At 40.1% G+C, this 17,371-nt stretch overlaps 1 protein-coding gene across 2 annotated transcripts in view; it reads left to right on the forward strand.

Annotated features, from left to right (window-relative positions):
• SECISBP2L (SECIS binding protein 2 like) overlaps positions 1-15,236 on the forward strand; it is a 68,813-nt gene extending 53,577 nt beyond the window's left edge. For both annotated transcript variants that reach the window (XM_080657725.1, XM_080657726.1), the window contains one exon: positions 11,005-15,236. In XM_080657725.1, coding sequence (XP_080513851.1) covers positions 11,005-11,687 — 683 coding nt within the window. In that variant the 3' untranslated portion in view covers positions 11,688-15,236. The remainder of the gene's footprint in view (positions 1-11,004) is intronic.
• The last annotated feature ends 2,135 nt before the right edge of the window (positions 15,237-17,371 follow it).

Consider the following 17,371-nt stretch of genomic DNA (forward strand, 5'->3'; position numbering starts at 1 on the left):
AAAAATGACTTAAATTTTTTAAAATTTACCTTTATTGTTGAAAGTATTACAGATGTCTTCTTTTCCCCCCATTGACCTCCTCTACCCCACACCCCCTCCACCCACCTTCCCTCTGAGACTCCACAGTCTATTCTTCTATGTCTCTGGATCTGTTTTGTTCATTAGAGTGCACATATGAGTGAGATCATGTGGTACTTATCTTTCTCTGACTAGCTTACATGACTTAAATTTTGAAATTATTTTTTGATTAAGATAATTGGAAAATGACTTTCCATGCTATCTTTGTTTTTATCTTAGTGATTATTCAAATTTTGCTTAAAATTTTGGTTTAAAAAATCACAGTAAACACAGCCATTAAAAATTAGGAGACTGCCCAACCGGTGTGGTGGAGTGTCAAACTATGAACTAGGAGGTCACAGTTCAAATCCCAATCAGGGCACCTGTCCAGGTTGTGGGCTCAATCCCCAGTAAGGGGCATGCAGGAGGCAGCTGATCAGTGATTTTTTCTCATCATTGATGTTTCTTTTTTTTTTTTTTAATGTATTTTATTGATTTTTTACAGAGAGGAAGGGAGAGGGATAGAGAGTTAGAAACATCGATGAGAGAGAAACATCTATCAGCTGCCTCCTGCACACTCCCTACTGGGTATGTGCCCACAACCAAGGTACATTCCCTTGACCAGAATCGAACCTGGGACCCTTGAGTCCACAGGCCAACGCTCTATCCACTGAGCCAAACCGGTTAGGGCTGATGTTTCTTTCTATCTCCCTCTCCTTTCCTCTCTGAAATCAATAAAAATAAATTTGAAAATTAGGAGACAATTTGGAGCTGATGCTTTCTGTGAGACCCTGAAATTTAGTCACATTCCATAGTCTTAAAAAAGAAAAATCCCAAAAGGATTTTAAAAGCAAAATGCACCTTACTTGTGACCTATAACTTAGTAAATTCTGGGATGTTTTATTCTATTACTTTATGCTCATTTATTAAAATTTTATATTTACTAAGTAAACAAAAGACCTGAATACTAACTATTAAGTCTAATGTTATAAAACCTCGCCATATGGCATTTGTTTTGAGTTAAATCTTATTGTAGTCAAAAAGATATAGAGACTAAAAAGCATTTTATGTGTGATGTTTAAAGTCATATTATTTACTGCAATCTACATCTTAGTAGTTTCCTTGCCTTTGGACTGTAATACTCGGTTCTATCACATTTTGAACACTTAAATTCTCTACTTTTTTGATCTAGTTCCTGACTTTTTTCACCTATTCTTTTTAAATAGTATAGCCATCTTCCTCAACTTGGCTTTTTGTCGTTTCTTTTCTTTTCTCTTATTAATCTGTTTATCTAAAAATTTACCAAATAGGCGGTTGCCACCTAAAATTTAACAAGTAGAAAACTAAGTGGTTTTCTTCCTTTCTTCTCACACTTTTTCCTGGTCTGTCTGTCATTGTAGTTAAATGTTTAGAATACTTTTGACAGCACTACAGACCAAAGACAATATATCAGGATTGTGGGCCTTTAAGAAACTTTCGGTCAAGGATGGTTGATACTGGTATAGAGGTAGACGTGTTTCTTTGGCTGGAGTGATATTAATTAAAAATAAAGAAGATAAAGTGCCAACATTTAAAATGAGGTCACTCTATATAGTGATATGCCAGATCTCAAAGGCAAACTGCAAGATAAATTCATAAAGCTGTGGGTCTGGGCAAACAACAGTAATCTTCATTTGGGTACATAAAAGTTATAAAAGGACCCTCTCAGGGATTTAGATGTTTTTAAAAAGCACCAGATTTAAAGTGTTTAATGATGGAAACCTTGGCTTTTTCACCCTCTTTCTGGGGGATTTAGGCACATTTGATTGATTTCTAGGCCTTAGAGATTAATTTTCAGTAAAATGAGGAGGGTTTTATCTGATTATCTATAAAATTCCATTCCAAGTGAAAATTCTGTGAACTAATGGTTGAACCCCAAGAATGGATTTAGAGCCTTACCCCTTTGTAGGCCATAGGCATCTACAGATGCTTTAAAATCATTTTTTGTGAGAATTTTCAACTGAAAATATTCAAGAACACCCGAATTGTGAGCAACATATTTATTTTTATAATATTCACTTCAAATTGATTTTTTAAATTAAATTCAAAATACCATGGCATGTGGGGATGGTTTCCGTTTTGGATGCATAGCAGTTAACTGGTTAAAGATTCTGGCCTGATGAACTGATTTATCAGGACACCAACAAAATTAAGTGAAAGTAATCATAACAACTTTGAGAGCAAAGCATAAAGTATTCTCTCTGTATCGGAAGCATTCAGCAACAAACACAAAACCCACTAATGTGGCCTAAGAAATTAGGATATTTAATTATTTCACAGTGTCATCGATGTCCCTAGTTCTTCCCTTCTTTTTGTTCTTTCATTCTCAGTCCATGGCTTCCTCTTATGCTTATCATCTCATGTTTAAAAATAGCTGCTGTGGCTCTGGGCATCATAGCTGTAGTCAAGAACAGGAGGTTCAGTCAGTGTGCCCCTTTTATCAGCAAAGGAAGATTTTCAGAAGACTTGTCCTTTTGTTTTATTTGGCTAGAGCTGATCATGTTTATTACTTTTACTGTAGCTGCATGAAGAATGGGCAAGAGAATATTTGGCAAAGGGGAATGGGATAACTGATGGTATAAAAACTATTTTAATTCATCCCCTAGGAATGGGTTCAAGTACATCTCAAATTTAGTTCTGTTAACCAGGAAGAGAATGGGTAATGACTGTTGGTTAGAAAACAAACAGAGTCTTCTATGTCATCCTGGTGCAGTATTTCTAAAATGTTTTCTTTTGATTTCTATGGTTTAAATCAGGGGTCCTCAAACTTTTTAAACAGGGGGCCAGTTCACTGTCCCTCAGACCATTGGAGGGCCGGACTATAGTTTAAAAAGAAAAACTATGAACAAATTCCTATGCACACTGCGGGCCCGGGACGAGTCGGCTGCTAAGCAGGACAGGCAGCGGCACCCAGCGGGCCAGATAAATGTCCTCGGTGGGCCACAGTTTGAGGACCCCTGGTTTAAAGTAAAAACAAATATGGGAAAGGATGCTAATCACTGGGTAGAAAAGAAAGGCTTCTGTAATAGTCCAGTTTTAGTGTCCTTTGTGCACCCCTTATTTTCTTTGCTTATGTTTTTCTTCCACCTGAGCTGAGTGTCAATTCTATCATACTTACATGAAACAAATAGTTTAAGACATAAATCCCAACTAAGCTGCAAGTTTTTTGAGAATGGGGACTTGGCACATAATGGGCACTTGATATATAATAACTCACTTACTGGAGAAACCAAGATGGCGGCATAGGTAAACACCTAAACTGCTGCCTCGCACAACAATTTCAAAACTACAACTAAAAGACAAAACAGACATCATCCAGAACCACAGGAAGGCTGGCTGAGTGGAAATTCTACAACTAGAAGGAAAGAGAAAAGCGCACTGAGACTCAGAGGAGCTGCAGGAGGCAGAGGTACGAAGGCGCGCGCGGAGAGGGTTGGCAACTGAGTACGTGGCTGGCTTTCTCAAGCGGGAGGGAGACAAAAGCTCCTGAATGCTCTGAACTCCAGTTCCGGGCGAGACTCTGGGGACTCAGATTCATTCGGGGAGAAACTGGACTGTCTGACAGCGGGCAAAACTCGAGGGCAGCTTTCTCTCAGAGGTGCTTGCAGTGATTACCGTGGGACACTAAGACCCAGGGGCCTCTTAGGGCAGGGCTGACAGGAAGCCATTGCTGTCTGCTCCACCCTGAGACTCTGCCCCATCCAAGCTGAGCACAGAGGCTTTTGCAAGTCTTGTCTCATAAGGATGTCTCCAGCACAGAAGTTCTCCCAGCGTAGACACAGCTGATCCTCACAGCCAATTGGCCTGGAGGTCAATTCCTCCAGTGATACCAACAACAATCAAGGCTTAACTACAACAAGACTGTGCACACAGCCCACAAAGGGTTGCACCAAGAGTGTCCACCTCAGGTAACTGGGGAGGCTGAGCCACTGGATCCTATAGGACACCTAGCACACAAAGCCACTCTATCAACTCAGGGAAGCAGCTAAAATGCGGAGACAAACAGGTCGCAAATGAAAGAAATGGAGAAAAGCAATGACTGGATATAGAGTTCAAAACCATGGTTATAAGGTTTTTCAAGAATTTTCTAGGAAAGGCCGATAAATTTAGTGAGACCCTCGAGGATATGAAAAAGGACCAACTAGAAATTAAGCATACACTGACTGAAATAAAAAAAATATACAGAGATTCAACAGCAGACTAGAGGATCGCAAGAATCAAGTCAAAGATTTGAAATACAAAGAAGCAAAAAACAACCAACCGGAAAAGCAAAAAGCAAAAAAAAAAAAAAAATATGAAGGTAGTGTAAGGAGCCTCTGGGACAACTTCAAGCATACCAACATCCGAATTATGGGGGTGCCAGAAGAAGAGAGAGAGCAAGATACTGAAAACCTATTTGAAGAAATAATGACAGAAAACTTCCCCCACCCGGTGAAAGAAATAGACTTACAAGTCCAGGAAGTGCAGAGAACCCCAAACAAAAGGAATCCAAAGAGGACCACACCAAGACACATCATAATTAAAATGCCGAGAGCAAAAGACAAAGAGAATGTTAAAAGCAGCAAGAGAAAAACAGTTAGTTACCTATGAGGGAGCACCCATACGATTGTCAGCTGATTTCTCAACAGAAACTATGCAGGCCAGATGGGAGTGGCAAGAAATATTCAAAGTGATGAATAGCAAGAACCTACAACCAAGATTACTCTACCCAGCAAAGCTATCATTCAGAATTGAATGGCAGGTAAAGAGCTTCACAAATAAGAAAAAGCTAAAGGAGTTCATCACCGCCAAACCAGTATTATATGAAATGCTAAAAGGTATTCTTTAAGAAGAGGAAGAAGAAGAAAAAGGTAAAGATAAAAATTATGAACAACAAATACATATCTATCAACAAGTGAATCTAAAAATCAAGTGAATAAAAAATCTGAGGAATAGAATAAACTGGTGAATAGAATAGAATCAGGGGCATAGAAAGGGAGTGGACTGACAATTCTTGGGGGGAAAGGGATGTGGGGGTGCGGGAAGAGACTGGACAAAAATCGTACACCTATAGATGAGGACAGTGGCGGGGGGGGGGGGGGGGTAAGGGCAGGGGGTGGGGTTGGAACCGGGTGGAGGGGAGCTATGGGCGGAAAAAAGAGGAACAGTTTAATAATCTGAACAATAAAGATTTATTTTGAAAAAAACAAGCAAAAAAAACAACAACTCACTGATACTTTTAAGAGAGAGGAAGGGAAAGTGTAGAGAGAGAGAGAGAAACAGAAACATCAAGGTGAAAGAAACATCAACCGGCTGCCTCCCGCATGCGCCCTGACCAGGGATCGAACCCAAAACCTGGGTATGTGCCCTGACTAGGTATTGGATCTGCCGCCTTTTGGTTTAGGACAATGCTCCAACCAACTGAGCCATACTGGCTAGGGCTGTACTGCAATTTACAGATGAGGAAGCTAAGACAAAGAGGTAAATAACTTGTCACAGTAAGTCTGGCTCTGGAACCTGTACTATTAGCCATTGTGATGCATATGTACTGCCTGTTGAATGAATTCTCAGTAGGACCAAATAGTAAGTGTTCAGCAAGCAGTTATGAGGGAGGACAACCTCAATGTCTAGTCCATTCCTTCTGAGTTTCTTGCTCATCCTCTGCCACCACCTCTTCCTCTGTAGGCTCTTGAATTCAGTTGCTTGTTCCTCTACTATAAAAAAACTATCTAAGACAGACAGCTTCTTTGTGTATGCTGACTAAAGGAATAAATACACACACTTTATTCTCTGACAAACCCACTAGTGACTTGAAAGTTTTTAAAAAGATAATTTCACAAAGAACCAGTAAACAGAAACAGAAAAGCATGGAAGGGGTTAAAAGGCAAAGAAGAGCTTTATTGAATAAATTCTGCTAAAATAAACAATTTTTAAACAGGGTAGATTTGGATCAGTACTATTTCCAGGTTTGTTCGGATCTTTGATCCTTCCTTTAACTTCTTCAAAGGGGGATGCCTAGCTGTTCTGTTCTGGCTTTAGATTGCCTGCTTCGCTCCCCCACTGCCATCCTCCAATCAGATCTCTTCTGGCAGCACTTTTACACCTGCTGTGTTTCTCCCCATTGTGTTCATGTGTTTGTATGCTCATCAGTTATTGATCAACCTTCACCTATTACTTTAAGGTGGGAGGGAGGCTGGGGAGGCCCTGTGGATATGTGATCTCAGTGACTCTTTGATCATTGTGACAAGACACTTGATGGCTAATTGCAGAGTTCCTTGTCTCTGCTTTCAAGATCTATCTCCCTTTGCTTTCCAAAGGTGGCTTTCAGCTCACCTACTTAGTAGGTGAATGCCTAAGACTAAGTCTTCAGAGAGGTCAGCTCTGCTCCACCTACTGACCTCTTTCCTTTTTCCTATTCCTTGACTCATTGTCATGGGGGAGGTAGGACTTTTCTAAGACCCCACATGAATTATTGTAATACTTTTGAAGGAGAAAAAATGGTTGGGAGGAAATGTAAATATGCAGCTGAAGTTTTAAAAAATGTTATGCCTTTTTAAAGTTTGTTTTTGCATAATGTATACATGAAAATTTTTAGTTAATAGGGTTTTTTCCCCCTCAGCACTTACTATATGCCAACCATAGGGACACACAGATGAGCAGGAGTGGGAATGAGGAGGGAGGGAGGGGTAAAGTGCAAGCACAAAACAAGTGCTTTGAACAATATATGCAAAAAGTGTTGGAGTTCAGCTTATAACTGACTGTCTCTCTGAGGAGTGTCAGGAAAGGCTTCACAAAGGATCTGACATTTTAGATGGTTATCAAGAAGGAGGGAGGAGGAATCTGAAAGGTAAAGAAGGAAACACATCTCATACAGAAAGAACAGCTATGCAAAGCAAGGAATTGTAAATAGAGTATGACTTCTGGGAGCAGTGAAAAATCAGTGTGATCCTGAGGGTGGAATGCATGGCTGGGGGTTAGAATGAATGGGACCAGAAAGATAGATAAGGGTCAACATGAAGGGCTTGGCTACAGCAAGCTAAGGAGTTTGGATTACCAGAATAATAGAAGGCCCATTAAACATTGATGTGACCAATTCACAAAACCATTTGGGAAGATATTACAGATGTACAGCTAGGTAAATAAGGCATAAGCTGAGGCAATAGTGACGAAGTTTAATAGTTTTTAAGTTAGAAGTGACATGGTACAGTGATGAATTCAGTGGAATAAAGACATGTCATAAGGGAGAAAGATAGGGTGAAGGATTACTATAAGATTTCTTCTGTTTTGAGACTATAAAAAAGATAATGTTACTAACTGAGAATGAGACTATAGAAGGAGGAGGAGTTGTTTTTCATAAGGTAGTAGTGAGAGAGGAAAGGACCTGTTTTATACTTAGAAGGAACTGCAGAAAAGGATGTTCCAAACCATGTGCTCTGATTTCAAGTACTGGAAATATAGTCTATATTATACAGTTGATAGGTGACAATCAAGTTGAATATATTAATACTAGAGGCCCGGTGCGTGGATTGCACCGGTGGGGTTCCTCGGCCTGGCCTGCGGGGATCAGGCTGAAACCAGCTCTCTGACATCCCCTGAGGGGTCCTGGATTGTGAGAGGGCACAGGCCAGGCCGAGGGACCCCACTGGTGCACGATCAGGGCTGGGGAGGAATCGCAGGAGGGCTCCAGGGCGTGTCTGGCCCATCTTACCCAGTCCCGATTGGTTGGACCCCAGCAGCAAGATAACCTACTGGTCGGAGTGTCTGCCCCCTGTTGTCAGTGCATGTCATAGCGACTGGTCAAACTGTCAAACCATCAAACCGTCAGACACTTAGCATATTAGACCTTTATTATATAGGATGAATAGGCTTGTTTTATCATTATTGCTTGATCATTATACCTTTAAAATGTAATAGCAGCTATAATGCAAATAGAGGGGGATTTTTATTTTTAAGAAACCCACAAAAATAAGTGGAACTACATCAAACTAAAAATCTTCTGCACAACAAAGGAAACCAACCACCTGCAAAATGAAAAGGGAACCTACTGAATGGGAGAAAATATTTGCAAATCATGTCTAATAAGGGATTAATATTTTTAAAATATTAAGACTCATACAACTCAATAGTAAAAAAAAAACACCACAATCCAATGAAAAAATGCATAGAGGAGCTGATATTTTTCCTAAAGAAGACATACAAGTGGTCAGCAAGCACATGAAAAGACGCTCAACATCCCTAATCATCATGAAAATGCAAATCAAAACCACAGTGAGAGATCACTTCACACTTGTTAGAAAGGCTATTTTCAAAAAGACCAAAAAAAAAGATGTCAGCGAGGTTGGTAATTCTTGTGTACTCTGTGGCAATGTAAATTAGTAAAGCCACTATAGAAAACAGTTATTGAGGTTCTTTAAAATATTAAAGATAGAACTGTCATATCTAGCAATTTCTCTTCTGGGGTAATTATCCAAAGAAAATGAAAACACTGACTCAAAAAGATATATGCAATCCCATGTTCATTGCAATGTTACTTACATAGCCAAGATAAAGAAACAGCCTAAGTGCCCATCGTTGGATGAATGAATAAAGGAGATGTGGTATATTTATACAATGGAATATTCAGCCATAAATAAGAATGAAAACTTGCTATTTGCAACAAGATGGATGGACCTTGAGGGCATAATGCTAAGTGAAATAAGTCAGATGGAAAAAGATAAATACTGTATGATCTCACTTGATTGTGGAATCTAAAAAAAGAAATACAAACACCAAGCTCATAGATACAGAGAACAGATTGGAGGTTGCCAGAGAAGTGTGTTGAGGGTTTGCAAAATGTATAAAGGCAGTCCACAGGCACAGACTTCCAGGTATAAAATAAGTCATGGGGATATAATTTATAGCATGGTGACTATAGTTAATAATACTGTATTGCATATTTGAACGCTGCTAAGAGAGATTTTAAAAGCCCTCATCACAAGGAAAACAATTTTTTAAGTATTTACAATGATGGATGTTAACTAGACTTATTGTGGTGATCATTTTACAGTCTATACAAATATCAAATTGTAATGTACACCTGAAACTAATGTTATATGTCAGTTATATTTCAATAATCCTAGTATATAAAAACCCAGGGTCTGTAACGACAGACAGAAGGCTCGACTGAACCCTGGAAGTCAGTCCTGCAGTCAGTGCTGGGTTGCTGTGGCGACCCAGCACTGACTGCAGCTGGTGTGGGTGCAGCAACCCAGCACTGACTACTGAGGGGGTTGCAGATCAGGCCTGAAGAGAGGGGCAGGGTCTGATCCACAGCCTCAGTGGCAGCTGTTGATCAGCTGTTGCTCTCTCTCTCCAGGCTTCGCCAGCAGCTGTGCCTCTCTTTCTCTCCGGGCCTCTGTGGGGGCTGCTGATCAGCCCTGCCTCTCTGATCAGGCCCAGAGATAGGCCTGGAGACGCTGACTGGCATAGAAACCGACCAATCAAAACCAAATCTGGGTGAACTGTGAGGAGCCAATGGCTGCCTAGGAAGTGGAGCTTTTGACGCAGACTGGCATAGAAACAGACCAATCAGAACCAAATTGGCCACCAGGGGAGGGCAGTTAGGGGTTATCAGGCAGGCAAAGGCAGTTAGGGGCGATCAGGCCGGCAGGGGAAAGCAGTTGGGGGCGAGATCAGGCCTAAACGGGAGGGCAGTTGGGGGCGACCAGGCCTGCAGGGGAGAGCAGTTAGGGGCGACCAGGCCTACAGGGGAGGGCAGTTGAGGGGGACCAGGCCTGCAGGGGAGGGCCGTTGGGGGCGAGATCAGGCCAGCAGGGGAGTGCAGTTGGGGGCAACCAGGCTGGTAGGGGAAGGTAGTTGGGGGCGAGATCAGGCTGGCAGGGGAGGACAATTGGAGGTGAGATCAGGCCAGCAGGGGAGAGCAGTTGGAGGTGAGATCAGGCTGGCAGGGGAGGGCAGTTAGGGGTGATCAGGCAGGCAGAGGCAGTTAGGGGCAGGCAGGCAGGCAGGCAGGAGAGCAGTTAGGAGCCAGCGGTCCCAGATTGTGAGAGGGATGTCCGACTGCTAGTTTAGGCCCAATCCTAAAGGCCCAAGGGGTTCACGATTGGAGAGGGTGCAGGCTGGGCTGAGGGACCCGTCCCCTCCCCGTGCATAAATCTCGTGCACCGGGCCACTAGTAAAAAGATAAAATGAAAAAATGTAAACTGGGAAATAAAAGAAAATAAATAGGTAGGAGAGCTGTCTTTTTTATCTTCTGATTCCTTGTACATTTTTAGCTCCAAACTGACTTACTATCATTAAAAATAATCTGACTTTATCACCACTGTATTAGACATAATAATACTTTTTTTTTTTGGTTCTCAAAGTCACTTGGTAAGCCAAGCTATGTATATTATAAAACAAATTTTCACACATATTAGAAATGCATGGGTGGCTTCTTTGCTTATAAATGGAAACCCTAGTCCCGTTATAGGCCAAAAGACAGCTCTTAGATAACTTGCTAAGAGAGCATGGTAAAACCAGTCAAATCAGAACTATTTCTGCTGGACATGTTGGCTCTACCATCCATGACTTGTGGATTCTTGAGCCTAGTATACTTCAAGGCCAAAAAAAAGTTGGGCAATTTATTGATTTTCATGCATACATGAATATTATATATGAGCATCAGTGAGCTCCTGTTGGTATGAGATATTTTGCATTCTCAAACATTAATATACTTATTTTTGCCTCCTTGTTTTTTTATCTTAAATGCACATCTGTGAGAATTGTTTTCTTTACAACATTTAAACTAGTACTAGATCAATCTAAGGTTTTCGTTTTTCCAGTCAGTTAGTGAGCCAATAAATTTCTGTAGTTTGTTCTCCCTCTTTTATGGGTTGCATAATTCTGAAACATAGTTCTGTTTTTAAAAAATCTATTTGATATTTGCAGAAACAAATTGGAGAAACATGGTGGAGACTTCAGATGGACTGGAAACATCAGAAAATGAGAGAGAGGTTTCCTGTAGATACAGCACATCTGAAAAATCCAGTAAACTTCCATTTGACACAGCACCTGTTGGTAAGCAGCCATCTTTAGTGGCCACAGGCAGTACTACCTCAGCTGCAAACCCTGGGAAATCAGCAGTGAGTGAGAAAGAGGAAGTGAAGCCGGATGACCTGGAATGGGCCTCGCAGCAGAGTACCGAGACCGGCTCTCTGGATGGGAGTTGCCGGGATATTTTGAATTCCTCCATCACCAGCACCACCAGCACTCTTGTACCTGGCATGCTTGAAGAAGAGGAGGATGAAGAAGAGGAGGAGGAGGAGGATTATACCCATGAACCCATATCTGTAGAAGTACAGCTCAATAGTAGAATTGAGTCTTGGGTCTCTGAGACCCAGAGAACAATGGAAACTCTTCAGCTTGGGAAAACCCTTAATGGTTCTGAGGAAGACAATGCAGAGCAAAGTGGGGAAGAGGAAGCAGAGGTGCCTGAGGTGCTGGAGCCAGGGATGGACAGTGAGGCCTGGACTACTGACCACCAAGCAAGCCCAGAGCAGCAGAAGCTCAGCAACTGCAGCTCTCTGAACAACGAGCACTCCGATTCTAATTCTACACCCCCAGATCTCTAACTCAGGAAATGTCTGCTTCTATCTTCAACCATGTAAGGGTTACAGCCATTATCTTTTATGCTTCATCTCAACATTTTGCACTGTCCAATATTTAATATATGTATTTAATTCCCGACAGAAATATTTTTGTAGCTGTCTTTTACTTGTTTTGTTATGATCTGTAGCTTAGCTTTTAATTAGCATCTAAGTGTCTTTCTAAGAACTGTGTGGGAAATTCAGACTTGTTTCAGCTTATTTTATTATAGAAAATAATGATTTAAAAAAGAACAAGACCAGTTTTGAAGAAAATAAGTTTACAATACTTATTGAGAGTCATTTGGAAAGTTAAAGATCAAGGTTTTAAGGGTAGGAGCAGTTATCAATGTTTGCTTCCAGACTACCCTTCTTTCACTCTAACCTGTCTGGCCAAAATATTTGGGCTTCTTCAAAAATGAACTGGCAGTAGAATTAGAAAACTTAAAAAAAAAGAAGCTGAGCATTAGTAAGTTCCCAAAGTGTTTTGTGTTAAGAATTGATGCAACTTTTTTTGGTCCACAAATGCTTGTTTCAGAAGTCACTGATCGTAATAACTGATCAAAGTTGGGATGGGCTAAAACAGCCTCCAGTATGTGGGTTGGCAAAGGGGCCCCCACGATTAGAGTTGGCCTCATTTATGGAAAGTGATAGATGTTGTATTTAATTATGAAAAGTCACCCATGATAGGACCTTCAGGTTCTGTCTCAGATTTGCTGCTTACCTCAGGAATGCCTTTGTACATACTCATATTTACATAAAGTTAGGCAAATTTTGATATTGAATAACTGATTGTATGACTGCAGCTCTTAATTGGTAACGATTCAGAAACAAAGTCGTATACTGGTGTATTCTTTTGCATGCTTCTGATTCAGGACTCTAACTTTGAGATAGGGATTTGATGGGGTATCCAAATTTGTCCTGAGTAAGAAACCATTTCATCTTCTTTGAAATATATGTATTTTGCCTTTAGCCTCAAGCACTTGCCATGTAACACTAACCATAGTTACTGATAGGAGGTCAGGGAAAGGAACTTCACATAACTTACGTATATCCTGATAATCAAGGCTTGGAAGAGGAAGTTTTGAAGAAAAGAGCAAGTTGTTCTAATTGTGCTGAAACTATCAGATGATTTAGAGTATGCAGCTATCCACAGGTATTAATACTTGATCAATATTATTTATCCCTGCCCTTCTCTAGGAATGTGTATACCTGCTGGGAGAAATACTGAGCTAAATGTTTTATTTGCTAGTCAGTCACCACCTGGTAATGGTAGTGGTGATCTTGACAAGTTTATGTAATGGTGGGAGAATTACAAATTACCTATTTTCTGTCTTCCCTCCAACCCACCCCCAGCTGACCAACAGACGCACAGACACCCCATCTTTACGCTTACAAGCTCCCAAAAGCAGGCACAGAACTAAGGAGGGAGGGGTATTTTCCCTGCCCTGGTTTTATAGGGCGGGCTTTGCCTCACAGAGGCAGGAGGAGAGAATTGGGCGATTCTTGACTGAACTCATTGGGACTACTGTGCTAGTTTTGATATTTTATAACGCTGGCATTTAATTACTGGAGAGATCAGATTCTTGATTGATGATTTAGTATTTATGAATTGTGAAAGTTGAAGAGCATTGCTATGTAGAAAATGTCAGATAGTCAACTTTATTAGTGTGCTAAAAAGGGATGTTATTCTATTGTTCTGTCTAAACTTCTCCAGAATAGACTCCTTAAGCACAAAGTATCCAGTATTTAAAGGAACACAACATGTAAGGTATGAAGCCTTTGAAATAAAATCATGGATTTGTATGTGGCAGATCTTACTGTCCCTACACATTTGGAAGTGTTAGGTGGTTTAAAGAAATGATAGAGTTTTTGAACTACTGACAGTCTTAAAAACGAACTTAAAAGCTTTTCAAACTTTTTAATGGTGTAAATTTCCTTTGTTCGGTGTCAGTAATTCAGTAACTCTTGATCAAGGTAAGGGCTTTTCAAAGGTTTCTTATATTTTATATCTCTTCTGAATGAGAATTCTCATTTTAGATTTTTGACATTTGTATCAAAAGAGAAGTTGAGGAAATCTTTGGAACACCCGTAACTTTTCATTTTGCTGTGGACGTTAGAAGTGTTTAATTCCTTGTCTGATAGACGCTCCTGCACGTGCAGCATCTTCCGCCAGCAAAGCCCAGGGACCACAGCCTTTTTTATATGAGAAAGGTCACCCCTAGAGGACAGCCCACATTTATTAAAGGAAAGGTTGTTATGTTGAAAGTATGCTAAATAAATATTAATCATGTCTTTATAATTTGTTTCCTTTAGATAAATTCTGGGATGTATACATTATATACGCGAGGAGGTGTAAAATTAAGGAAGTGGTTTTTTTTTTTTTATGGCTCTGGGGTGAGTGCCTCTTTGGAGACCTTGAGTAAGGGTTTATCATCACAAGAAATAAAAAAGTGATTTTTTTTTTTCTTAGTGTATAGAGGTGGTTTTACTGGCAACAATTAACATTAGATTTCTACTTCAATATATAAGTATCTGAATTACAATATGAATTGCACTCCCAAAACTAGATTTCTGCTTCAGTAGTTTTGTTTACTGTGAAGATTACTTCTCAAAAGACAAATGTTCATATTAGCTTAAGTTTTGGTTTAAATATATTTGTAAATGATGTAATATATTTCTTTTGACTAAACATGGGAAAAATAATCTGTTATACATGAAAAGTTTTTAAAGGCTTTGACTGGAGGTCATTTTTGCAGAGATGGTATTTTATATGCTTCCAGTATTTGGAAAAGAATTAGTCAAAAGGAATTTACATAGTTTAAATATTAAGAAATTAATATCCAAATAATGTACTTGTCTGATTTCTTAATAAACTGGGGGAGGTGGGGAGGGTGGTAACTGTAATGTGCAAATGAGTAGTGAACTCTACATTCATTTTTCTTCTCTTTAACATAAAACTTCAAGTCTCAACACAGCGTTACTTTAATACATGTATAAATAAGTGTTACTGTTTGTAAAGCTGCTGTTTGCTTAAAAAACCTGTCATTTAAGTATTTTCTGTGTGTTGTGCCAACAGGTTAGAACATTAACTTATCCATTTAAAAACTTTATCTTTTTTTTAACTTAAAATTTTTTTCTGGGAAATAATTTATTTACAGGCATCTTCTCCCTCCCTCTTCCAACCTTTATACATATCACAGAATCAACCAAACTGTTTGCCTGATTTGAAATCTGAATCCTAATTAATCAAAAACTTTAAACTTGGTTGGCACATCACACTTTAAAAGTATTTGTATTGTTTTGTAATTTAATTTCTAAAGATATCACATGAATTTATAATTTAATGTCTTAATTGTAATGCTTTAATTAAAAACTAGCAAAATTAGTATGAATCATAACAAAAGGGTTGTTAGTTCTTTTGCTGTATGAAGGATAATTGTTATATCACATTTTAGGGGTAATAACAGCTTTTTTGCACTATGTAAATACTAGTGAAGATTCTTCTGTAACTAATAAAATTATTATTGAAATGCCGTCTATCATTTCAGAATAGGTACTTAAGAAATTCATGACTTCCTGATGGATTTGCCAAAGAAAGTTGTAAAACCTGCAGAAAGGTGTCATTTGTAAAAACCTCCACTTGGGCCCTAGCCGGTTTGGCTCAGTGGATAGAGCATTGGCCTGCGGACTGAAGGGTCCCAGGTTCGATTCTGGTCAAGGGCATGTACCTTGGTTGCGGGCACATCCCCAGTAGGAGGTGTGCAGGAGGCAGCTGATCGATGTTTCTCTCTCATCGATGTTTCTAACTCTCTATCCCTCTCCCTTCCTCTCTGTAAAAAATCAATAAAATATATATTTAAAAAAATAAATAAAAAAACAAAAAAAAAAAACCCTCCACTTGGGATGGCAGAGCCGAGGCATCTAGCCAGAGACCATCATAGTATTAGAAGACTCCTCCTGAGCCTTTCCCAATATTAACTCATGAATCCTCACAACAGCCCTTTGAGGAAATACTGTTTCTCATTTTTTAGATGAAATAGTCATGAAGGTATTAAGTAACTTACCTAAGATTCCACAGGTAAATAGTAGAACTGGAATTCAAACGCAGTCCATGGCAAAGTCCATGCTGTTACTGACTGTGCTTTGTTGTGTCACAGAATGCTCAGAGTGTGCAAACCAAACAGTGCTTCCCTCCACTTCCTCAAGTACCTTCAGGAGTATGAAATGTGCCAGACGGAACTGATTGCCTCACTTACTAAGCCTCACCTAATCACTCTGTAAAGTAGCCCCAGACCTTGTCACTGTCACAATGAAATGTAGGGAATCAGAAAAGAATAGACTCATCTATCAGAAAATAGGATCACTGATTTTCATCATGAGAAGAAATTAATTTTTGTTGATTTCAAAAAGAGAGGCAGGACGCCTCAGTTGTATCAGAATATTGCCCCCACCCCCCTTTTTTTTTTGACCAAGGTTTCTACCACTTAAAAGTTCCTTTTCTGACAGTGGTCAGTTTTTCTTCTAACTGACCAGAAGAGGGTGTGCATGGCACCTGAAAATGGTCAAAGGCGGTTCCTATGTAAATTTATTAATCATTTTTTTTTAAAGGGGAAAATGGGAAGAGAAGTAATCCTGAACTATGGGCTTTGCTATAGCTGGTGCTTAGCTCTGAAGTCTAAGCTGAGGACTCAGGAACCATCCCCGTAGGTATGCCATTTTAGAAAGGTCACACCGTCAAAAGACATTTAGATCATGTGTTCGGTAGTTCAGTTCAATTTGAAATTTATAAATTATTTTAACTTGAGTTGGGTTCTGATGTCCTTGGATTCTTCTGACATGTATGAAATATGACAGCTGGCTTATTACAGGATATGTATTAATGGCAGTCTGTGACTTGCAGGGCCCAAAGCATGCTCTGCTGGAGCTCCCACAGTGTGGGACTTGGAAAAGGGAAGTGTTTCCATTCTGGACTTAGTCTCAATCCCGGTATTTCCACTCAGCTCCCCCCATCTATTTGACACTGAGTTAATTATTTGGCAATCCTATGGTAAGTAAAGAGACATTTACTCTTGCAGAAAGGGTTGAGTATCTGCATGACTGTAACCTGGCTACCGGTATCCAAGGTTCTAGTGTGGAAGCAGTGGGTTGGAGCAAGTAAGATCCTGAGTTCCATGTAATTTGGAGCTACCAGACGAGCTTGATGGTCTTTATCCAGTGCATCGGTGAGCCATGGTTTGGAGCCTGGCGTGGTACAGTTTTCTGTGGAGAGAATGAGTGCTTCATCTCAGAAACCCCAGGCTTGGCCATGGCCTGGAGTTACCCATAAGGACAGGTTAGAACCCTCGCCTTCCTGTGGTGGAATTCTGATTTGAGGCAGTGTGTTTGCTCTTATCTGCTACGGGAAGAGGGACGTGAGGTGTGCACAGATTCCCCAGGTTGTCTTCGCTTTACAGTTTTCTCTGTTTACCTGAGTTAGAGCACTTTCTGTTGCTTCGCAAATCTTCAGCTTGAGAATGGAATAATTAATTAAAATTAAAGCAGTTGCCCGGCCAGTGTGGCTCACGGTTGAATGTCAACCTATGGACCAGGAGATCACGGTTTGATTCCTGGTCAGGGCATATGCCCAGGTTGCCAGCTTGATCCCGGTAGAAGGCATGCAGGAGGCAGTC

Source organism: Plecotus auritus (genome assembly GCF_963455305.1).
Source record: "Plecotus auritus genome assembly, chromosome: 1".
In the NCBI taxonomy this organism is placed as follows: Eukaryota; Metazoa; Chordata; class Mammalia; order Chiroptera; family Vespertilionidae; genus Plecotus; species Plecotus auritus.